The 25,407-nt window shown below is 30.1% G+C and overlaps 3 protein-coding genes across 5 annotated transcripts in view; all 3 read right to left on the reverse strand.

The window, feature by feature from the left end:
• Window positions 1-3,024: 3,024 nt before the first annotated feature.
• LOC135128863 (odorant receptor Or1-like) lies at window positions 3,025-4,477 on the reverse strand. The gene is made up of 7 exons (XM_064055940.1): window positions 4,114-4,477; window positions 3,943-4,068; window positions 3,643-3,886; window positions 3,485-3,584; window positions 3,332-3,436; window positions 3,126-3,281; window positions 3,025-3,072 (listed from the first exon to the last, which is right to left on the reverse strand). The coding sequence occupies exons 1-7, from the start codon at window positions 4,475-4,477 to the stop codon at window positions 3,025-3,027; spliced, it is 1,143 nt and encodes a 380-aa protein (XP_063912010.1).
• Window positions 4,478-12,077: 7,600 nt separating this feature from the next.
• LOC135128864 (odorant receptor Or1-like) lies at window positions 12,078-13,039 on the reverse strand. Its single transcript, XM_064055941.1, has 5 exons — window positions 12,928-13,039; window positions 12,672-12,873; window positions 12,418-12,622; window positions 12,214-12,369; window positions 12,078-12,161 (listed from the first exon to the last, which is right to left on the reverse strand). The coding sequence occupies exons 1-5, from the start codon at window positions 13,037-13,039 to the stop codon at window positions 12,114-12,116; spliced, it is 723 nt and encodes a 240-aa protein (XP_063912011.1). The 3' UTR covers window positions 12,078-12,113.
• A 5,916-nt stretch (window positions 13,040-18,955) lies between these two features.
• The window catches only part of LOC135128611 (adenosine 5'-monophosphoramidase HINT2-like), a 60,773-nt gene continuing 54,321 nt past the window's right edge, over window positions 18,956-25,407 (reverse strand). The window contains exons 2-4 of one of the 3 annotated variants that reach the window (XM_064055533.1): window positions 19,518-19,623; window positions 19,242-19,463; window positions 18,956-19,191 (exon numbers count right to left, since the gene is read on the reverse strand). In XM_064055533.1, the coding sequence (XP_063911603.1) occupies window positions 19,030-19,191; window positions 19,242-19,463; window positions 19,518-19,604 (471 nt within the window). In that variant the 5' untranslated portion in view covers window positions 19,605-19,623 and the 3' untranslated portion in view covers window positions 18,956-19,029. Of the gene's footprint in view, window positions 19,192-19,241; window positions 19,464-19,517; window positions 19,663-19,753; window positions 19,839-25,407 lie in introns of those variants that run through there. The other 2 variants (XM_064055534.1, XM_064055532.1) reach the window with 2 other exon arrangements.

The following is a 25,407-nucleotide window of genomic DNA, read 5'->3' on the forward strand; positions in this document are numbered from 1 at the left end:
CTTGAAAGTCAATTAAAAAAATAATCTTAAAAATTTTCGTTTTCATTGGCCATCATGGAAAAATGGTAGAAAAGTCTAGAGGTTGAAATCTAAAAAAGCTCGAAATTTTCAAAAATTTATTTTCCTTTAAAAATTGAGTTTCAGCAAAAATTTTCTAAAAATCCACAAAACAAATTGAGAAATAAATCTCAAAACATAATGACTCGAAAAAAAAAATAACATGCTTCTGGGCCAGAAACAAAATTCTGGAAATAAATTAATATTGGGTATGAAAGCCAATTTAAAAAAAACTAAACATTTCTGTTTTCATTAGCCGATTCCGCAAAAATTGTAAATCTTTTCGAAGAAATTTTAGAGATCGAAATTTACAAGAACATCGCCTTAGGTAGTTTTCGAAAATGATCGGAAAAAGATCGAAATTTTCATACTGAAAATTTCTACTTTTGAAAAAGTTGCCCAAAAATCAACAAAAATCCTGAGATATATATTTTGTCGCTTTGGTTCAAAAAAATTACGTGTTTCTGATCCCGGCACAAGATTTTAGAACTAGTCGGTTTGAGAGTCAATATCTTTAAGTCCTAAAAATACCATATTTCATTGGAAGAATTGGTAATTATGAAAAAAGTCAAAATTTTCGTAATGAGGGTGTTCGGTTTTCGGTTTCACCTACCAACCGCAACCCTTGTCAACAAGCGTCCCCAACTTTCTCTTCTACCTGCAATGTATCGCTTCCGATTTTAACAACTTTGTACATAGACTCCGAACTGTCAACAACAAGTAAATACAGTGTTACACAGCACATGTTTGTGTTTCATTTTATATCAATCTTTTTCGGTACGTATGTATGAATAACAATCATACATCCAACAGAGGGAGTTGAAAAATCTACAAAAATGTCTGGAATATAGGTTTTGACGTACTAATTCGGAAAAAATAGCAAAAGTCTAGAAACACTCGGTTTGAAAGTCAATTTTTTATTAAATCTTAAAAATTTCACTTTTTATTGGGCAATTCTGGCAAAATTTAAGAGTTTTCTAAGAAATGAGACCGATTTTCAAAAGTGGCGAAAAACAGGCTGAAATCTTCATGAATTCTATCTGAAAACGTAAGTCTTTTTTTCAGAAATAAAGCATGTTTATGGTTCTGGACTAAGATTTTATAAATACTAGGTTTGAAAATTAAGAGTTTTGAAAGAAATTAGCCCTTTAGTAAATTTTAGACATTGAAATCTAAAAAAAATCTTTTAAGAAAATTTTTGAAAATGGTTGAAAAAAGGTCCAAATTGGATTAATTTTCCTCGCAAAATTGAGTTTTTGAAGAAGTTTATTAAAAATCTAAAAAATTCTGGGGGAGAGGTCCATAGGTACTTTTATCAAAGCTATAATAGCGCGTTTGTGGTTCTGGACCATGATTTTGGGAAATATTGGAATGGAAAATTTTTTTAGTCCAAAAAACTGCCATAATTCACTGAAGATTTCTGGAAGCCAAAATTAATTCATGTAGTTTGAAATCTACAAAAAAAATGTTTGGATAACTTTCGAAAAAGTCGGAATTTTCGTAATGAGGGAGTTGAAAAATCCACAAAAATATCTGGAATATAGGTTTTGACGCTCGGTTTGGAAGTCCAAAAAATTCCACTTTTCATTGAGCAATTCTGGCACAATTTAAGAGTTTTCTAAGAAGTGAGACCGATTTTCAAAAATGGCCGAAAACAGGCTGAAATTTTCATTATTCTATTTGAAAACTTGAGTCTTTTTTTCAGAAAGAAAGCATGTTTATGGTTCTGGACTAAGATTTTATAAATATTAGGTTTGAAAATTAATTTTAAAAAATACAAAAAATTTCCAAAAAAATTTACAAAAAAAAAAACTCTTTAGGTAATTTTCAAAGATGCCCAAAAAAGGATCGAACTTTTGAAAAATTTTCCTTCAAAAGTAAGCATTTGGAAAATTTGTCCAAAAATCCACAAAAAATTCTGGAAGGACGTAGATCTCGACACAGTGATTCGAAAAAAAAAAATAGCATGCTTCTTTTCCCGGAACAAAATTTTAGAAATAATGGGTTTGAAATCAATTTAAAAAAAATACTAAAAACGTCCGTTTTCGTTGGACGATCCTTATAAAGATAAGATAAAAGTTTTTAAAAGAAATGAGGTTGCTAGTATATCTAGAGGTTAAAATCTACAAAAAAATCTCTAGGTAATTTTCGAAGACGGTCTAAAACAGGTTGGAATTTTCATAACACAAAAAAATTTAGGAGAGAGATCTCTACGCATTTTTGTCAAAAATATACCATGTTTAAAATTCCTTACCATTATTTTATAAATATTCGATTTTTTTATCTCAAAAACTGCCATATTTCGTTGGAAAATTCTAGAATAAATATGAAAAATCCCTTTAAGTAATATTCAAAGGTGATCGAAGAAGACAGAAATTTTCATAAAGAGAAATTATTGAAAAATTGATCTTTTGAAGAATTCCAAAAATTAACAAAAAATTCTAGGAAATAAATCTTGACATATTGATTCGAAAAGTACAGGGTGCTTCAACAACAAAATAATGTTAGGTTAGAAAATGTCAATTATCTGTCAACCCGACTGCCGATAAGATAGTAATAATTAAATCATCCATGCTATGAAGTGTATTGGATGATTACTCTGTTATAAATAATAGATGTTAAAAATTTTGACAATTCTGGTCAGTGGGTATTGTATAAATTAATTTTTATTTTTAATAAGTACCTAAATTTTATTTATTATTTGGTTTTTAAAACAATGAGTTTGGCAACACCAACGCCTTATTAGTCCGCCTTAACAGTTACGGTCAAATATCTGTGAAATAAAGTGTCATTATTTTTAAAATAAGTTTTGTGACATACTAGGGGATTTTTTTTTCGTTCATACAATTTTATCTGTATATTTTCCACAGTTTTTACATTTTGACAGACTTTGCAATTTGAACTAACTATTTTTATAAACAACATTTAAAGTAACTAATAATATCGTGGACGAAGTGTGTAGCAACTTCAATAATTCTTCAAAACGGCAAGCAGTGAATACGATCTTTTTAAAATCTGAAAAAGAACAATCAAAATTACATTAATCCAAAATGTGTGATTTCTATTACCGTTGTAAACGTATTTAACGATAAATCAAGAATTTTTCCCGAAGTAACAATAATAGGTTTTTTACAACGTTCCATGAAAATTATTAAGCTTTTTTTGGATTTCAGACTGTATTCATACCATTCACTCATATATGCAGCAGTTGTTAATGAAAAACTCTGAAAAAATGAAAGTTTACAGAATTTAGTGTCGTTCTCACACGATTTACTTCTTCAAATAAGATCGTTCCATAGTAACAATAAAACAATATTTCCATTAAAACTGCATTAATGAAAATGAGCATTGAAAAAAAACTCATCGTAAAGGGCTCAACCTAAAAAAAATTGTTTACTGGATTTGTGGTAAAAACATATTAGTTTACAATTATTAGTTGCAAACACGAAATACAAATCACCACTACACTTGCTGAAAATTGCACAAACACCATCGAAGTGAAAGTTCCTTCATATTCTTCAACAAAACTAAAAATAATAATTTCATTAACTGATTTCGCAACGTGCTTGAATTTTTTTTGTTTACTTTAAAATCGTCTTGTGAAGTTTGACGCAAAATTTCAGTCGTTGGTACACAATTTTTGATTTAAGTTCAATTATTTTCGCGTCGTTATCTTCACTTTTAACTTCACTGAGTAAATGTTGTTCAGCGTATTTATTAATATTTTCTAAATTATTTTTCAATATTTTGATTTGAGTGGCTGCATAATATAAAAGTCCACCAATCAAAGGATCAATTGCACCGTTTAACACTGAGTCGATTGAAACTCCTGAAAGAAAATTGTGTATCAGTATCACTATAACTTAAAAATTTTAAAACAAGTACCTGATACAAGAAAAATATAGCTTAGAATATACGGTAACCCACCCCTTGTAACATCATAAGGTAACCAAATATCTAGCGGTAACCTGTACTCTTTTCCAAACAAAGGAACAACTGCCCAGCTTGCAGCTGTCAGTATGCAAAAAAACTGAAAAAAATTCGAATTTCTAGTACACACATGTACACAGTCATCCATTATTTGTTCCTGCGTCTTAACATAATTTGTAAATATTGGAGACTCCACCATATAAATACACCTCCTGATTTTGTCGGAATTTCGTATAAACTGTAAAAGTTTAAATACAAAACACCCAGTTTCCCCTATAGAGAACGCATTTTGGGCCACTAAAGCCAGATCGACGTTTTCTCCAAAGAGCAAATACAACGAAGTCAGTATTGGTGTCGGAACAACGAAGAAAATGTACACTGTGTATGCGTACACTCTGTATATATTTTTGTAGTTTTTCGTTGGGTAGAACCCGAAAAGGCGCATCACGCTTAAATTGAGAGAAAATAATTTTCTGACTAGTTGGGTCATGTTGCGGTACGAAGTGAGGGAATAATTTACGCCACTTATCAACTGAAAGATCGTGCATTATAAATGACACAAATAAGCAGTTTAAGAAAAAAATCGAAATTATTGTTTTCTGAAATTGTCACTGTGCTATTAAGACAGATAATTACCACAAAATCGTATGAATTTTACATAAAGTAATTTCATGCGATCTTAAATGAGTAACCAGGAATAAAATTGTGTCAGTTTTGTTGTTAGAGATGTCAAAAATAAATACAGAAATGGGAAAAATAGATGTGGTTTAGAATTTCAAGGTGCGGTATTAATTATAAAATTGTGTAAAATGTAAGTGGAAAATTATGGCAAGTTAAAAATAGATTGAAGGTTTTTTTAAACAATGGTTCGCGTATTCATAGCATGATAGAGATAAACAATTTAAAAAAATAAATTTGTTTTTGAAACAGCCACGTTTTACCTAATTTTTGTCATTAGTAATTATTATTTTCAACATACCTCCAATTGTATGTGAAAAAATTTTCACACTTCATAATTCCCGTTTAAAACTGGCGACAAGGACTCCTACTTACAAAAATTTTTTTGGTTATTTTGATTTTGTAAATTGCCGGTTTTCTTATATTCTTCGAATGGAACAGCCTGTATTTTAACATTTTCGAGTCTAGTATTCATGACAGCTTACCTATGGAAACAAGACAAGAAAATGTTGTAAAATATTGGATGTTTCATCTGAAAAACATGAGAAAACTGTTGATAGGAAAATTCTTGTATCATTGTTTTCTTTTCTCGTAACATCTAAATCTGTAACTATAGAATACTACATAGAAATATCTATGATTTTTTTATATTATATGTTTTGATTATTTTTATTTTCGATCAAGAAGTAAAGAGCACATGGTTGTAGAAGCATTTCCACAAATGTCGAATTTTACGTTTTCTGAATATCTGACAGACTGAAGAATTCAAAAATGCAGATTATTTTCGTTTATTTGTTGTAAATTTGTATTTCATTTTGGTCTATCTCTTGTAAATAGGTATATTATATTTGTTTAAAATAAATAATTTTTGGGGGCAAAACAACTAACAAATCCGCTGCAGGTCAATTCGACAAGAATTCAGGAATATAGATATCGACGTGAGGATTCTAAAAATATAGCGTGTTTGTGGTCCCGGATAAAGATTTTCCAAATATTCGGCAATAAATTCAAGTTTTTGAAGAAATCCTAAAATTTAAGTAATTTCTAGAGATCGAAATCTACAAGAAAATGTGTTTAGGAAATTCTCAAAAATGGTCGAAAATTTATCAAAATTTTCATAGGGGGGAGTGAAAATTTGAGATTTTGGAAATTTGTCTAAAAATACTCAAAAAATTCTGTAGTAGTGATTCGAAAAATCTATAGCTTTTTCACAGTATCGGATAACGATTTTCCAAATACTCGGCTTGAAATTGAATTTCTTTAATTCTAAAAACTGCCATATTTCAACAGGCGATTCCGAAGAAATGATAGGAGTTACCGAAGAAAGGAAATCAAAAGTAACTTCTAGAGTTCGAAATCTACAAAAAAATGTGTTTCGATAATTTTCAAAAATGGTCGAAAATGGATCGAAATTTTTAGAAGGGTGTATTGGAAATTTAAATTTTGAAAAAGTTGCCCCACAATCCTCAAAAAATTCGGGGATATGGATCTTGACGTGCAAATTCAAAAAATATAGCGTGCTTGGGGTCTCGGATGACGATTTCGGAAATTTTCAACCTGAAATTCAAATTTTTTAAGAAATCCTAAAAACTGCCATATTTCAAAGGGCAATGCCAAAAATTATTAGGAATTATCGAAGAAACTAAACCGGAAGTAAGTTCCATAAGTCGAAATCTTTAAGAACATGTGTTTAGGTAATTTTTTAAAATTGTAAAAAATGGGTCGAAATTTTTGTAAGAGGGATTGGAAATTTGAAATTTTGAAAAAGTTGCCTAAAAATCCTCAACAACTCCCGGGTTATAGATCCTGACGTGCAGATTTGAAAAATATAGCGTGCTTGGGGTCTCGGATGACGATTTTCGAAATTTTCGGCATGAAATTCAATTTTTTTAAGAAATCCTAAAAATTTTCATGTGTCAACGGGCAATACCGGAAAAATATTAGGAATTATCGAAGAAACGAAACCGGAAGTTAGTACCACAGCTCGAAATCTATAAGAAAATGTGTTTAGGTAATTTCCGCAAATGGTCGAAAATAGATAAAAATTTTCATAAGGGAGATTTTATTAGAAATTTGACATTTTGAAAGACTTGCCTAAAAATCCTCAAAAAATTCTGGGATATAGACTTCGATATGCAAATTCGATAAATATAGCGTGCTTAGGGTCTACAAAGTCGATTTTCGAAATATTCGGCTTGACATTAAATTTTCTTAAGAAATCCTAAAAATTGCCGCAATTTAATCAACGATTCCGAGAAAATGCAAGAAGTTATCGAAGAAACGAAACTGGAAGTAACTTCTATAGGTCGAAATCTACAAAAAAATGTGTTTAGGTCATTTTCAAAAATTGTAAAAAATGCGTTCAAATTTTTATCGTATATATTATTTTATCGGCTGTATCGGAAATTTGATATTTTAAAAAAGTTGCGTAAATATCCTCAAAAAATTCTGGGATATAGACCTTGACGCTCAAATTCGAAAAATATAGCCTGCTTGGGGTCTCAGATAACTATTTCCGAAATTTTCGGCCTTCAATTCAACTTTTTTAAGAAATCGTAAAAATTGCCATTATTCAATGGTCGATGGCGAAAAAATATTAGGAGTTACAGAAGAACGGAAACCGGCAGTAACTCCGCAGTATATGTCGAAATCTACAAAAAAATGTGATTAAATAATTTTGGAAAATTGTGAAAAATGGCTCGGAATTTTTGTTACGACGATTGGAAAATTGAAATTTTGATAAGTTGCCCAAAAATCCTCAAAAAATTCTGGACTATAGACCTCGACGTGCAGATTCGAAATATATAAAGTGTTTAGGGTCTCGGATGACGATTTCCGAAACTTCCGGCCTGAAATTCAAATTTTTTAAGAAATCCTAAAAACTGCCATAATCCAATGGGCGATGCCGGAAAATCATTAGGAATTATAGAAGAAACGATACCGGAAGTAACTACTAGAGCTTGAAATCAACAAGAAAATGCGTTTAGGTAATTTTCGTAAATGGTCTAAAGTCGAAAATAGGTCAAAATTTTCACAAGGGAGATTTTATTAGAAATTTGAGAATTGAAAAAGTTGCCTAAAAATCCTCAAAAAATTCTAGGATATAGATTTCGACGTGCAGATTCGAAAAATATAGCGTGCTTGGGGTCTAGGAAGATGATTTTCGAAATATTCGGCTTGAAATTAAATTTTCTTAAGATATCCTAAAAATTACCACAATTTAATGAACGATTCCGAAAAAATGCTAGAATTTATCGAAGAAACGAAACTGGCAGTAACTTCTATAGGTCTAACTCTACAAAAAAAATATGTTAAGGTAATTTTGAAAAGTTGTATAAAGTGGGTCGAAATTTTTTAAGAGGAAAAATTGGAAATTTGAAATTTTGAAAAAGTTACCTAAAAATCCTCAAACATATTCTGGGATATAGATCTTGACCTGCAGATCAGAAAAATATAGCGTGCTTGGGGTTTCGGATGACAATTTCGAAAATTTTGGACCTAAAATTAATTTTTTTTATGAAATTCTAAAAATTGCTGCATGTATTTCAATGGGCGATGCCAGAAAAGTGGTACCAATTATCAAAAAAAGGAAACCAGAAATAGCTACTAGAGGTCGGAATCTACAAGAAAATGTGTTTGGGTAATTTTCGAAAATGGTCGAAAATTGTTCAAAATTTTCGTAATGGAAATTTCAGATTTTGAAAAAGTTGTCTAAAAATCTTCAAAAAATTCTGGGATATAGATCACGACGCGCTGATTCGAAAAATATAGCGTGTTTGTGGTCTCAGATAAGCATTTTGGAAATATTCGGCTTAAAATTAAATCTGGTTAAGAAATCCTAAAAATTGTCATATTTCAATGGACGATGCCAGAAAAGTGGTACCAGTTATCGAAAAAACGTAACCGGAAGTAACTTCTAGAGGTCGAAATCAATAAGAAAATGTGTTTAGGCAATTTTCAAAAATAGTCGTAAATAGGTCGAAATTTTCAAAAATGGATACCTATCGGAAAATTGAGATTTTGAAAAAGTTACCTAAAAATTGTCAAAAAATTCTGGTACATAAACCTCGACATGCAAATTCGAAAACTCTAGCGTGTTTGTTGTCTTGGATAACGATTTCCACAATATTCGACTTGAAATTAAAGTTTTTTAAGAAATCCAAAAATTTCCATATTTCAATTAGCGATTCCAAAAAATGGTAGTAGTTATCCAAGAAATGAAATCGGAGTACCGTTAGAGGTCGAAATCTACAAGAACATGTGGTTAGCTAATTTTTGAAAATGCTCGAAAATGGGTCGAAATTTTCATGAGTATAAGAAATTTCAAATTTTGAAGAAGTTGCCTAAAAATCCACAAAAAATTCTCAAATATAGATCTCGACGTTAATTCGAAAAATATATCGTGTTTGTGCTCTCGGACACCCATTTTCGCAATATTCGGCATGAAATTAAATTTTGTTAAGAAATCCTAAAAATTGCCGAAATTTAATGGGCGATTCCAAAAGAATGCTAGAAGTTATCGAAGAAACAAAACCGGAAATAACTTCTAGAGGTCGAAATCTATAAGAAAATGTGTTTAAGTAATTTTCGAAAATGGCAGAAAACGGGTCGAAATTTTTATAGGTATATTGTAAATTTTAAATTTTGGAAAAATTGCCTAAAAGTCTTCAAAAGATCTTAAGGTGCAGATTTGAAAAATATAGCGCGTTTGGGGTCTCGGATGACAATTTCGGAAATTTTAGTCCTAAAATTCAAATTTTTTAAAAAGCCTAAAAATTGTCATATTTCAATGGGCAGTGCCAAAAAATATTAGGAATTATTGAAGAAACTAAACCGGAAGTAACTTCTATAAGTCGAAATCTACAAGAACATGTGTTTAGCTAACTTTCGAAAATTGTAAAAAATGAGTCGAAATGAGAGGAAATTCGGAAATTGGAAATTTGAAATTTTGAAAGAGTTGCCTAAAAATCCCAAGGCGCAGATTCGAAAAATATAGCGTGTTTGTGGTCTCGGATAACCATTTTCAAAATATTGGGCTTGAAATTAAATTTTCTCGAGAAATCCTAATAATTGCCATATTTCAATGGCGAATGCCCGAAAAGTGGTACCAGCTATCGAAGAAACGAAACCGAAAGTAACTACTAGAGGTCGAAATATACAAGAAAATGTGTTTAGGTAATTTTCGAAAATGGTCGAAAATAGATTAAAATTTTCATTTTTTTTTTTTAGAAATTTGAGACTTTGAAAAAGTTACCTAAAAATCCGCAAAAAATTCTAGGATATAGATTTCGGCGTGCAGAATCGAAAAATATAGCGTGCTTGGGGTCTAGGAAGACGATCCTAACATTGCTATATGTATTTCAATGGGCTATGCCGGAAAAGTGGTACTAATTTTCGAAAAAAGGAAGCCGGAAGTAACTACCAGAGGTCAGAATCTACAATTGGGTAATTTTCGAAACTGGTCGAAAATAGGTCAAAATTTTAAAAATTTCGGAAATTTGAAGTTTTTAAAAAGTTGTCTAAAAATCCTCAAAAAATTCTGAAATATGAATCTTGGCGTACAAATTTGAAAAATATAGCGTGGTTGGGGTCGTGGATGACTATTTCCGAAATTTTCGGAATAAAATTGAAATTTTTTAAAAAATCCCAAAAATTGACATACTTCAATACCGGAAAAGTGGTACAAGTTATAGAAGAAACGAAACCGGAAGTAACTACTAGAAGTGGAAATCTACAAGAAAAGGTGTTTAGGTAATTTTCGAAAATGGTCTAAATAGGTCAAAATTTTCGTAAGAGTGTATTGCAAATTTGAAATTTTTAAAAAGTTGCCCAAAAATCCTCAAAAAATAATGGGATCTAGATCCCGACGCGCTGATTCGAAAAATATAGCGCGTTTGTGGTCTTGGATAACCATTATCCAAATATTGGGCTTGAAATTAAATTTTCTCGAGAAATCCTAATAATCGCCATATTTCAATGGGCGATGCCCGAAAAGTGGTACCAGCCATCGAAGAAACAAAACCGGAAGTAACTACTAGAGGTCGAAATATACAAAAAAATGTGTTTAGGTAATTTTCGAAAATGGTCGAAAATAGATTAAAATTTTTATTTTTTTTTCAGAAATTAGAAAATTCTGGGATATAGATTTTGGCGTGCAGATTCGAAAAATATAGCGTGCTTGGGGTCTAGGAAGGCGATCCTAAAAATTGCTATATGTATTTCAATGAGCGATGCCGAAAAAGTGGTACCAATTTTCGAAAGAAAGAAGCCAGAAGTAACTACCAGAGGTCGGAATCTACAATTGGGCAATTTTCGAAAATGGTCGAAAATAGTTCAAGATTTTCCTAAATAGGCCAAAATTTTCGTAAGGGAATGAATTGGAAATTTAAAATTTTGAAAAAGTTGCCTAAAAATCTTCAAAAAATTCTGAGATATGGATCTTGACGTGCAAATTTGAAAAATATAGCGTACTTGGGGTCTCGGATGACTATTTCCGAAATGTTCGGCCTGAATTTCAAGTATTTTAAGAAATCTTAAAAATTGCCATAATTCAATGGACGACGTCGGAAAAATACTACCAGTTACAGAAGAAACGAAACTCGAAGTAACTTCTAGAAGTCTAAATCTATAACAAAATGTGTTTAGGTAATTTTCAAAAATAGACGAAAATAGGTCGAAATTTTCAAAAGGGTTATCGGAAAATTGAGATTTTGAAGAAGTTACCTAAACATTGCCAAAAAATTCTGGTATATAAACCGCGACATGCAAATTCGAAAAATATAGCGTGTTTGTTGCCTTGGATATCGATTTCCACAATATTCCACTTGAAATTCAAGTTTTTTAAGAAATCCAAAAAATTTCCATATTTCAATTAGCGATTCCGAAAAAATGGTCGTAGTTATCGAAGAAATGAAACCGGAGTAACGTTAGAGGTCGAAATCTACAAGAACAAGTGTTTAGCTCATTTTTGAAAATGCTCGAAAATGGGTCGAAATTTTCAAGAGTAAGAAATTTCAACTTTTGAAAAAGTTGCCGAAAAATCCACAAAAAAAATTCTCAAATATAGATCTCGACGTACTGACTCCAAACATATAGGTGTCTATTGTCCCACAGCAAGACTTTACAAATATTTGGTTTGAACGATTCTGAAAAAATGGTCAAGACTCTGTATAACTGCCTTAGATTTTTTGTTACATACTGCTAGAGTTTGTGTTGCCTGGAAAGTGATACCAATAAACCTTAAAAATCATCAACACCTTCATTTTCGTAAATTTTATTTTTAATTTCAATTTTCATCATTTTAATCTAAATCTAATACAGTAACACAAAAGTGGGTAATCAAGTACATGCTATTTCTAAAATATTGACACCTGATCAACCAACTTGAAATTTGAGACAGCTATTTCAATTGTGTAACTCATAGGACGGATTACGAAAATCTGAAGCTTTCACTGATTTTGGAAAACCGCCAATAAAGAATACGCCCGTCTGAGAATCTATAACCAAAATTACGCAAAAAACAAGAATTAAAAAATTTAAGCCACTCACCTTAATAAAAGTGTCTAAAGACAAATCTAAAATTCTTCCAGCTGTAACAACTATTGGTTTTTTTGAACGCTCCATCAAAATAATTAAGGCTTTCTTAGATCTTGGGTCATAATCGTACCATTTTGCTGTGTAGATAGCATTGGTCAGAGTATTACTCTAAAATTTGGTCATAACATGAACAGCTAAGTGACCAAGTTAGACTACCTCTTCGTAGAGAGCTGTACCATAGTAGCAATAAAAATAAATTTCTGTGAACATTGTCATTAGAAACATGACCATAGAAAAAAACGGAAATGTCAGTGGTTCTAACATGGTCATTTGCAAGCAAGTAATACATATAACGACAATGCTGGCCAGAAATTGGCTAAATATAGCCGACGAGTAAAGATCCTCAAAGTTTGCTACAAATCTAAAAACAAAAAAAAATCATAGTTTTCTGTGACCACTAGCATATTTACTGTAATATGGCTTCATGATGACCAACGCATTTCGAAATTTTACGATAAATAAATTCGTTTTTAAATTGTTCTTCTTTCAAGGCACTTTCTTCAAGAAATTGTAGATTGTCTTTCAATATTCTGATTTGATGTATAGCATGACAGAGCAGTCCAGAAAGCAGAGTATCAACTATAGCATTCACATGGGCACAATTACCAACACCTGCAAGAACTGACACTCACAAATTGTAAAGTCAATAGTCCATGGGTACCAAACCAAAAACTAAAACAACAAACACTAGTCGAAATATTCTTGGATTCGACTTAAGATTGCATGGTAACCAAATATCAATCGGAAGTCTCATTTCGTCTTCAAAGAATGGAATCATGGTCCATGAAATAACAGCGAATACAACAAGTGTAAAAAAAGTGCGACAATTTCGTCTACAAGTGTAGACACACTCATCAATAATCACTTCTTGCTGTTTGGTGTAGCTTGTAAAAATTGGTGATTCTAAAGTGTAAATATTTCTTTTGATGGAAGTTGCGTTTTTAATAAAAGGTAACAGTTTAAATATACTACCACACATTTGGGATATGATGAAAGCATTTTCGGATATCTTGCTCAAATTTAAATTCTCGGTGAGTACAAGGTTCAGAGTCGCCAGGATTGGTATAGGTACTGAAAAAACACAGTACACAATGTATGCATAAATCGCGTACAGATTTTTATATTTTTCAGGTGGATAGTAGCCAAGGAACTGAAGAATTCTTAAATAAAACCCAAAACTTCGTTCCACTAATAAATCTTTCATTTTGAACTACAGGTTTCACTTATTTCAACCTGTACGTCGATAAATTCTTGTGTTTGGTTGTTTTATACCTGTAATTGTAGCACGTCACACTAAAAAAAATAGCAAGTTTCTAGATTCCATAACTCGTAATTATGTGTATAATTACGGTAAATTGATTATCTTTGCGAGCTAGTGGCGTGTCTGAATTTTTAAAAATGGGTGGAAGAAAACATGTGTTTTCAGTGCGCTTTATTGTTGCATGTTGTTCGTTGGTGGATCAATTAATCCATTCCGTTAGGTACACATAAATACGTTCGTCCAGTCTGCGGTTAAAGGGTCGTGTTTATTTAATTTGCAGAGACGATTAAGAAATTCTAGTAAATTTGTGCAGTAAATTGCATCATTAACGGATTTTTTAAATGAAACTCAACTGTAATTTTTTTGCTTTTTATTTTTGTAAACTTTAAAAATAGCTTTCAAATGACATTTGCTTAGCAATATTTTGAGGTGACGTCATTCAGTTTTGGAGGGGATAAGTTTTCAGTAATTAGACATTATAGTTTCTGAAATAAATTGAAAAACGTTGTAGAGTTTTTTTTTTTTTTTATGCAACATATACATAAACATCTGTATTGGTGGCTTTATATAGTTATTCTTTGTTTCAATTAATTCCAGATATTTGTAGTAAATTATCCTATAGAGTATATTTTTTGAGGGGAAATAGGAAGTGAATTTTGTGCTTTTCAGGTTTTCTTATTTTTAGAGTAAAAACACAACGAGAAGGATATGTTGAATTCACTTAGGTAGGTTTTCACCAGTGGTGTATCATTGTGTTGTGAAATAAGGCCATTCTAAAAAATATATTTTCACTTACATTTGTTTAAGAAACACAAAACACTACACAGAATAATGAACTCTCTTACTGGTACGACTAGTACGGTTCCCTTTTTTAAATTCGCAAATGGACCCGTCCAGAAGCTTTTACCTCTACTGCGAAAATACCAGAACATAAAAAATCTCCAATAGTTTACCTTTTTTGTCAAAATTTCGGTTCGGACACAATTTCATTTTGTTAAAAAATCGTAAAATCGAAAAATTGTAGAAACCAAAAACTGAAAACTAGAAAAACTGAAATATTGAAATCGAGAAAATGAAAAATTGGGTGATTGAGAGATCAAAAAGTTACAAAATTGCAAAATCGAAAAACCGAGAAAACCATTCGAAAAATTTAAAAACTGGAAAATCGAGAAAACGGAACGTTAGATACATTCAAAATTTTAAAATCGGGAAATAGAAAAATAGGAAATCCAAAAAATTGTAAAGCTGAATAAAATGAAATTTTATTGAAAGTTGAAATTTCGAAAAATTCAAGAAACAAAAATTGAAAACAAAAAATTAAATTATCAAAAAATTGAATAATATTAAATCGAAAAACTAAAGAAACGAAAAATTGCAAAATCAGCAAATTAAAAACCAAAAAAATAGAAAAAATGGATAATCAAAAACTGAAAAAATTAAATATCAAACTAGAAAAATCGAATAATCGAAAAATCTAATCGAAATATCGAAAATTTGCGAAATCCTAAAATTAAAAATCGAGAAATTAAAGATTCGAAAAATTTAAAAAGGCAAAATTGAAAATCGAAAATTGAAAATATAGAAAACAAATTATGTAAAATTGAAAAAAAATTAAAATCGAAAAATAAAAAATCGAAAACTTGAAAGGTATATTAGGTAATAGAAAAATCGAAAATTTTCACAATCGTCAAGTTCAAGTAATGAACAGTTGAAAGATTGAATAAATGAAGAAACTTAATTGAAAAAACCAAAAATGTAATTATCAAAAACCCGACAAATAGTAAAATCCAAAACCAAAAAACGAAAAATAAAAAAATCGGAATTCTAAAACAAAAAGTAAAAACTATAAAATGCAATAATAACTGAAAAATCGAAAAATCGAGGAATTAAAAATCGAGAAATTGAAGATTTGAAAAATTTAAAAATTGCAAAAAATCCAAAATTTGCAAAATTATAAAATTAAAAAATTGGAAAAGTCAAAATTAAAAACTGAAAACCGAAAAATTGCTAAATTGAGAAATTGAAAAATACAGTAATTGGACAATCAAAAAAAAAAAACTAAAAGAATTAAAAATTAAGAAACTAAAAAATTGAAAATTGGAATCTTGGGAAATTTAATAATTTAAAAAATAAAAAATTTTAAATGCAAATGAGATGTCGAAAAATTGGGAAATTATAAAATTGAAAAAAATTTAAAATTTAAAAATCGAAAAAATTGAAGAAACCAAAAATGGTCAAATTTAAAAATTGAAAACACACAAAACTAAATTAACTGAAAACGTAAAATTGTAAAAATGAATACGAAGATATAATCATAGAAAAATCGAAAATTTGCAAAATCGTAAAGTTGAAGTAATGAATAGTTAGAAGATTGAAAAAACTAAGAAACATAATCTAAAAAAGCAAAAAATTTAATTATCAAAAAAACTGACAAATAGTAAAATAGAAAACCAAAGAAATGAAAAATTAAAAACTTGGAAAACAATAAGTCAAAAACTAAAAATAAAAAAATGCAATAATAGCTGAAAAATCCAGAAATCGAAGAATTTTAAATCGAAAAATTGCAAAAAATCTAAAAACTGCAAAATTATAAAATTTAAAAATCGGAAAAGTCAAAATTAAAAACTGAAAATAAAAAAATGCAGTAATTCAAAAATCGAAAAACTGCTAAATTGGGAAATTGCAAAATCGAAAATTGTAACAAAGGAACATCGAAAAACTCTAAGAATTAAAAATTAAGAAATTGAAAAATTGAGAATTGGAAATTTGGGAAATTTAATAAGTTAGATTAAAAATTTAAGATGTATATAATTAAGATCTCGAAAAGTTGCGAAATTGTAAAATTGAAAAAAGTTAAAAATTAAAAAAAACAAAAAATGGCAAAATTGAAAAATTTGAACAATTTAGAAATTGCAAATTAAAAAGAGAAAAACTAAAAATTGAACTTTGGAGAAAGTGAAAATCTGAAAATTTGAGAACTCGAAAAATTAAAAATCGAGGCATTAATAAATTAAAAACTGAAAAAATTGAAAAACTGAAAAAAATGCAAATAAAAACATTTAAGAAGCTAAAGATTAAAAAATTATAAAACTGGAAGATACAAATGTTGAAAAATCGAGGAATTGATTGCAAGTTTAAAAATTGAAAAATCGATAATAGGAATACTTGCCATCCAAAAATTGTAAAATCTAAAATTGGAACATTGAGACTTAAGAATATTCAAAAGTCGAATATCGGGAAGTGGAAAAATAGAAAATCGAAAAATGAAAAATCTAATAATTCAAAATCCAAAAGATTGTAAAATCGTTAAGTTCAATTAAATCAAAAACTTGAAAAGTCGAAAAAATTCAGAAACAAAAATTTATCACACAAAAAATTAAATTATCAAAAAATTTAACAATAGTAAAATCGAAAAACTAAAGAAACGAAAAATTGCAAAATCGGCAATTTGGATATCAAGAAAAATCGCAAAATTGGTTAATTGAAAAATTAAAAAATCAAAATAGAAAAATCTAAAAACTGAAAACCCAGAAATAAAAAATGGCAAAATTGAAAGCCGAAAATTGAAAATACAGAAAACTAAATTATCTAAAAATGGAAAAATTTCAAAATGTAAAAATTTCAAAACAAAAAATAGAAAAAATAAAAATCCAGTGATTGAGAAGTAAAAAATTACAGTATTGCAAAACTGTAAAATTTAAAACTGGAACACCGAAACATCGAAAAATTAAATATCGGAAAATAGAAAAATAAAAAATCAAAAACTTGGAAAGTATGCTAATTGAAAAATCGAAAATTTGCGAAATCGTAAAGTTGAAGTAATGAATAGTTGAAAAGTTGAAAAAATTAAACAAATTGAAAAAACAAAAAACTGAAAAATCGGAAAATTATAAATCAAAAACTAGAAATAAAAAATGCAATAACTGAAAAACCTAGAAATTGAAAAATTAAAAATCGAGAATTTGAAGATTCGAAAAATTTAAGAATTGCAAAAAATCCAATAATTGCAAAAAATCCAATAATTGCAAAATTATAAAAATTGGAAAAGTCAAAATTAAAATTGAAAATAGAAAAATACAGTAATTGAAAAATCCAAAAATTGATAAACTGGAAAATCAAAAAATTGTAGCAAAGAAACATCGAAAAACTGAAAGAATTAAAAATTAAAAAACTGATAAATTGAAACCTGGAAAATTTATTAATTTTAAAAATAAAAAAATTAACATGTAATAGAAATCTCGAAAAATTGCAAAACTGTAAAATTGAAAAAAATAATTTTCTGAAAATGTAAAATCGAACATTGGAGAAAAATCAGGAAAATTGAGAAATCGAAAAAATCAAAAAGAAATGCAAAAGCAAAAAATTTAAGAAGCGACAGATTAACAAATTATTCACTCAAAATCAAGAGAGAACAAAATCTGTAGACTGAGAAATCAAAAAAATATGAAATTATAAAATTGAAAAATCGATGAACTGAATAATTGCAAAATCTACAACTGTAACATTGAAACATAAAAAAATAGTAAAACTAAAAATCGGGGAATAAAAACATCAAAAATCTAAAAAACTTGAAAGGTCTGATAATAATTGAAAAATCCAAAATTTGCGAAATCGTAAAGTTGAAAAAAAGGGAAAAACTAAAGAAACGAAAATTTGAAAGATAGAGAAATTAAAAATCAAAAAACCGAGAACAGAATAATGGAATGATCCAAAAACCGAGAAATCAAAAAATTAAATACCGGGAAAATTTAAAAAATCGAAAATTTGCCAAAGTAAAAATTTCATAATCAAACTTCTAACTGAAATCTCGAAAAATTGCGAAATCGTAAATTGAAAAAAATGGAAAAATTCACAATCGAGAAACGAAAAATGTCAAAACTGAAAAATATAAAGATTCAATTATCTAAAAATTAAAACACTGTAAAATCCAAAAATTGAAGAAACGAAAAATTGCAAAATAAAAACCGAAAAACAACAAAAATCAAAAATGGAGTACGTAATCGAAAAATAGGAAAACTGAGAAATCCAAAAATTAAAAAATCGAATCACCGAAAAATTGTAAAATTGAAAAATCGATAAATTTATAAATTTGAAAAACCGAAAAATTGAAGAAAAAATTCAAACGAAAAATCAAGAAATTGGAAAATTCAAAAGTGAAAAAATCGAAATAATCGAAATCTCTAAATACAGTAGTTAAAAAAATGGGGAAAAAATAAAAATAAATCAATAAAAAAATGCTAATAAATCAATACATAATAAATAAAAATTATTCAAAAAGAACAACAAAAGTAGCTATTTTACCTACATTTTTTATGTAAATACCTGCTCATATTTAATTACTTACCTCTCATGTGTAAATATTTATAACACTTTAAATCCTATTCTCTCCAAAAAAAAAAACATTAAACAATAACTCATACAATAAAATACCAATGAAAACAAAAATTTTATAATAACCCCATTAAAAAACACTCAAAACAACAAATTTGCTATAAACCGACACTAAATTATCCTGGTGGCCACTGCAGCTGCCGTCCCCCCAAAATATGTATATGCAAATGATAAACCGACTGGCAAGCTTGCTTTCCGTTGTTTATAACCAACCGATAACCATTCGGCAGACGCTGTTGAGCCAATTTTTGAGCTCGGACTATCAAGTCACCCAGCAACTAAAAGCACACAATCATATCCAAACAATTAATTACACACAAAAAAGCACCTCCTTATCGTCCTCCTTCACCGAATCCAACATCGGGATGCGACGTTTCGGTATAACCAGAAAATGCACCGGAGCCTGTGGATTAACATCATTGAAAGCTAGACACTGGTCATCTTCATAAATGATATCTGATGGAATTTCTTTCGATATGATCTTATCAAAAATAGTCGATTTTTGCTTGTCTAAGGACGCTTGTTGCGCTTTTTCGATTTCAGTACTTTCCTGGAAAAAAATTAAAGAGTAACTTTTTTAGGTTATGATTCGAGGTGTCACAACCGTTCTGAAAAAGAGTTTAGTTAAGGGTGGCACTACGTATCGGTGGTGGGCACGAGGGGCATTTGCAAATATTTTGTTTAAAAACATTTTTTTTTGTTATTCGTAACACAATTTGACAGATTAGAACGTTATCGGTGGTGTAGGTTATAAATTCGAGCGGGAAATTTGAATTTGGTTGAACAAGTGGTTCAGCTATTAATATTTAATTTAAATTAAAACATATACTGATACGTTACCCCCATGATATGTATCTCTCGTAGTATATTTTCACAAAATGAACACTGTGTTGTGACAGCTTTAAATTAAAATGGGTGATTTTCTTATGTTTTTTATTAGAAATAGTGATGCTAATAAGTTAAAAAAATTATTACTAAGTTAAAATGTTTTTAGTAGGTTTGTAGCACTGCTAGTAGTGAATAAGATCTCCTTATGATCTACAATGCTACAGGTTTAAAACTAGATCCGTATCAGTATGAATTATACCGTTGTAAATGTTTCCAAAGACAAATTGAGAATTTTTCCAGCGGTAATAATGATGGGTCGATTTGAACGTTCCATCACTATACCAAGAGCCTTCTGTACACTCATGTCAAGTTGGTACCATTGTCCCATATAAATGGCATTCGTGACGTCATTGCTCTAAAAACAAGAATTATTTTTCATCGTGATTAAAAAATTAAATCATTGCTCTTTTTACCTCTTCAAAAAGTGTTGTGCCATAAAAGCAATAAAAATAAACTTGAACTAGACAAATGGTCAGATAACTTGCCATAATAAAGAAATTGAAGCTTAGTGGTGGTAACTAAAACATATTTTTGACATTTTTTTTTTTTGTAGTTAGAAAACTTGTCATATTTTACCTGACTCAGTTGCAGACAGCAAAGACAAATCACGAAAACACTTCCAACAAATTGACTAAAAACCACCCACGAGAAGCAATCTTCATAGTCTTTGGAAAATCTAAAATTTGACTACTTTTTTTGAAAAACGAAACACAGTGTTGTGATAACCCAAACTTCCCGCCTTGAAATTTGACCTTGAAAACAGTTTGAAAGGCCCGCAAAAAATTTAAAAATTCAAAGTTTGGCCTTGGCTATGATCGTCTAACAAATAGGAACCTACGTTGTGTTTTTTTTTTTTTTGTTTTTGAAAAATGGCGGGAAGACGTTCTTTCATACAAGTGCATACACTGTCGAGAGCGCAAGAAATAATAGACAAAAATTGTTTTGGAGGGGGGGAAACGGCACCACCCTCACAGGGGGAAAGACGCTGCGAAGAATTACCCCTCAGCGCAAAAACCCCCTTTGGTTTTTATTCCCGGACGACATATATATTACATTTCAAACACCTTAAGATATGGGAAAGAAAAACACTCGCGAATTGACAGACATACACACACGAAAAACGAACAAACGGAAATTCTGTACATCTGTTTGGAATCAATTCCAATATTTGAATATCACAAATTTAGTAAAACAAAGCAAAAGCTGAATCAAGTAACTGGATGCAAGTACACAAGTTATTACAGGCGTGTGGCGGCCGATCTCCTTTTCCTTTTTTTTTTTGTTACGGCAGTTAACAGGAGCACAAGAAAAGTACCCCTGGAGCGTTGTAGCATAAGCGGAGTCTGAGCTACCGGTCTGGAACTGTTCTCCCCCCGCGACGATGATTCTATCTATCGCAAAGCCTACCCCACACGCATATCCCATGACGAACTTTGCCCTGCGGAACTAGGCCATTACGGTCGTCCAACCCGCAAAGATCTCGACTATTGGGCCAAATCGAGAAATTCACAACGTCGGCGGCCGCCCCCTGAATCTATCCAAACCTGTGGACTTGTACAGGTGGCGCGATAAATCTCGCCAGCTCGACTAGGAACCAAACCTCGCTTCTGCCACGTTTTCTGTGTCATTTAACCTCAATTCCATTTTAAAACATTCATTAATCTCTTATAACTCTGATGTTAACAACAACTGAACAAGTGTTAAAGTTTCAAAGAGCAATAAACAACATTTAAATTCGCCATACAATCTTGTGAAATATTAAACAACAAATAATTCTTATGTGGGATTAAAGTTGGACATCAAATAATTTATATGATAGAAAACATTCATCAACAAAGTATTTACAAAACAAAACTTAGCAAGGATTTATGAGACGAAAGATCTGGTGTGAAATAAACTTGTACAAATAGAAATGTTATGTGAGGTTAGAACTGTAGAACATGAAATTTACGTTCAATTAAATTTATACAACAAATAAAATTACTGAGGTTAAAATTGTGAGATTAAAGAAATATTGTATGATGTGAAAATTTGCAGAGTTAACAAAATTTACATGAGATTAATTTTTGCCACACTTTATCAACGGTTCAAACAAAGAGTTTACATTATGCCAAATTATATCATGATCTAAATGATTGGTTACTTCAAAAATAATTTACTTTGAGAAGTTAAAATACTACGAACTGGTTACCCCAACAAAACACATAATAAACAAATACAAAAATATCCAATCATCGCTCCGAGGAAAAAGCGTCTCGGGGATATAAATTCCAAAATCGTTGCGAGAAAAAAGCGTCTCGGTAATGTAAATTTTCTGTAGCGTTGGGGGCATGCCTTAATTAATTAATCAATCTGGCGTTGCGAAACATGCCCCGATGAATTAATCGTGATAACGATGATAACCACCTAAGGGGAGAAAATATCATAACCCCCCGCCAGTCCGCAGTATAATGAACTTGTTTAACTGCCGTAAATGAACTATTAGCAATCTTGTGTGAAGAATTTAGAAGTGTTATAATGTAACACTTACGTATATGCATCCAGAGACCTATTCGTAATTAAACATAAGGTGTTTTTCCTGGCTAAGTGAATTTCATGAAATCTTCTAGCAAATGGTTAATTTAAATAATCCTGATTGTTAAATTGTGTTTGCACTAGCTGACTATTAAGAAAAACTAGCTTGATTGGTGAATTTACAAACAAAGAAACATATTCACAACACGTGTTCGCGTCCGACCGGAAGTCTGCAATTTTCGATTAAAAGGGCGCAAGAATTTACCGCGCGGGTTGGGGACAACTGTATCATTATGAAAAATACGTTTGATCGTCGTTAAACAAAGGCTTCCTCCCGTTTTATTAACTACCAAACCAACTAATTTAAACCTAGCGCTTACCACGTGGTTACACTTACACGAAACACACCAGAATGACACATTCTACCGCCATGCCGCTTTTCTACCAACCCTCTAACTGAAATTACCCTAGCGCTACGTGCTGCCATCTAACCCAAAGATCATGCAACTAACTCCTAAGCGCTACGTGCATTAGACCATCCATGCATATTTGGTTGCCTATGTTTAAGGATTTCCTTTTTGTGATTGAACTCTTTTTTTTTTTCAAATTAAAATTATTCAAATGTGATTTCGCGCCGTTGTCAATTAATTTCAGCGCGAAAAGTTTGATTTAAATTCGGTCACCACAGTGTGTTTGTTTAAACTAAAAAATACGCACCTCAATATTGCTTTATGGTGATAAATGCACTGTTGTATGTTGTTGTAAACACTTCTAGAACCAATTTGTGTATTTTTTCCCAACAATCTATCAACATTTTGCAAATCATACTTCAAAATTTTAAATTGAGTTGCAGCTTGATAAGCCAGACCTCCAATTAAAGGATCTATGGCGGCGTTTGCAAACGAAGCATACAAAGCTCCTAAACACAAACAAAACATTGTTGTTGTTATCATTATTACAAAAAAAAAAAAAACTACCTGCAAAAAGAAATAAATAAACGCAAACATTTAAAGCTGATCCTGGTTTCACAGCCACAGGCAACCAGATATCAACAGGCAGATGATAATGTGTCCACAGGAACGGTTTGACACCCCAGACACAAATCCCTCCGATAACTACAACGAAAAAAGCCCTCGAGTTTCGTCTGCACACTTGAATACACTCAACTATGATTGTTGTGACTTCTGGCTCGCCCTCTGTCAAAACAAACGAATCGAAAAATTCGATGCACTGTTTGATTTTAACACTGTTTTTGATGAAAGGCAACAATTTCGCGATGTAGCACGTCATATCGGCTAGTAAAAACGCATTGTCGTACACCCTCTCCATCACAATTTCGTCTTCAAGGAGTAAATATAGCACTCCAAGTAGCGGCATTGGTACTATAGAAAAAAAATATGCCCCATATGCTAGGTATTTTCTTAAGGTGCTCTGATCGCTGTTGTAGAGACCCAGGACTTGCATTATGGTTAAATTAATTTCGAAGCTTTGTTTAATTATGCTTTTCATTGTGTGTAGCACTGAGAAATGAAATTCGATGACGTCTTTTGTTCTATTTATATAGAGTTCGAACCGGTAGTTTTTTCCTGGACAGAGGTCTTTTTAATTAAAAGAAACACATTAATTTTACATCAAAGGCGCGCCGATATTTGAGACGAAGGAAATGGAAGTTTAAAGGCTTTAATTGGACCACGTTTAAAACGTCGCATGTTGTAAAATTTTAATTATTAATTTGAAATAATGAAATATTGGCTATATACCGCAATTGGTTTGTCGATCTTGTCGACTTGGTGTCTAGTAATTACTCGTGAAAAGTTTCACAGGAAATAATGTGTGGTAGTTCGGAAGCCACTAAAATTGTGCTATTTAATCAATGTCGCATACTTTTATTCAGAAGATTAGGAAACATTTACTTAGTTGTAAAGTTGTTTAAATTAAAAATTTGCAAACTGTGTAAGTATTTCAATATTTTAATAAAATATTTTTTTAGGGTAGGAAGAAAAACATCGTGCCGAAAGCTGGATCTTTGAAATTGTAAATAATATGTGTAGATTTTTTCTCAAAACAATTATTGCTTTATTTAAATTTTGGAATGTTTAGAATTTATGAAATATTATGTTAATAGTTAATTTTTTTTTTCAGTTTTGCCATTTTTCGTTTCTCGATTTTTAATTTTTCTTTTTTTCAATTTTTCAACTTTTTAAGGTTTCATTTTTTTTCAGTTTACGATTTCGCAATTTTTCCAGGTTTCAGTTAGAATTTTATTTTTAAAATTTTTACTTTTCTCAATCTGTCGATTTTCAATTTTTCGATTTTTCAGTTTTTCGATTCTTTACATTCTGGATTTTTAACAGTTTCTTAATTTTGACTTTTCGGATATTTTAATCTTACAATTTAGCTATTCTTTGATTTTTGAAATTTTTAGTTTCTCCATTTTCCCGATCTTTCATTTTTCGATTTCTCAATTATTCAATTATTCCATTTTTCTATTTCGAATTTTTTTCAACTTTACGATTTCGCAAATTTTATAATTCTTTGATTTCCCAATCTGCAGCTTTTTGCTTTCTCGATTTTCAGTGAATAATTTTTTGATTTGGATTATTTTTCAATTTTCCTATTTTTCAATTTTTAAATTTTTGATTTATCAATTTTTAATTTTTCGATTTCTCAATTTTTCATTTTCTCCAATGTTCGATTTTTTAGTTTTTCGGTTTTTGTTTTGCAATTTCTTTTACATTTTACATTTTCATAAAATTTAGTTTTTTCTGATTTAATTTTTTTTATCATTTTTCGTTTCTTCAATTTTTCGAGATTTCAGGGACATTTTAAATTTTTTATAATAATTTTCCAGTTCTCAGTTTTTCAGCTTTTTAATTTTTAATTCCTTTAGTTTTTCGATGTTTCATTGTTACAAATTTTTGATTTTCCAATTTTCCAATTTAACAATTTTTCGAATTTTCAATGACTGTACATATTTTTCTATTTTTAGTTTTTGACTTTTCAGATTTTTTAGTTTTATAAGTTTCTAATTTTTTAATTTTAATTTTCCAATTTTTAATTTTTTTAATTTTTCGAATTTTCAATTTTTCGGT

The sequence above is a fragment of the Zophobas morio genome, unplaced genomic scaffold (genome assembly GCF_036711695.1).
Source record: "Zophobas morio isolate AGI-343-1 ecotype UQ-CSIRO unplaced genomic scaffold, CSIRO_AGI_Zmor_V1 ptg000014l, whole genome shotgun sequence".
In the NCBI taxonomy this organism is placed as follows: Eukaryota; Metazoa; Arthropoda; class Insecta; order Coleoptera; family Tenebrionidae; genus Zophobas; species Zophobas morio.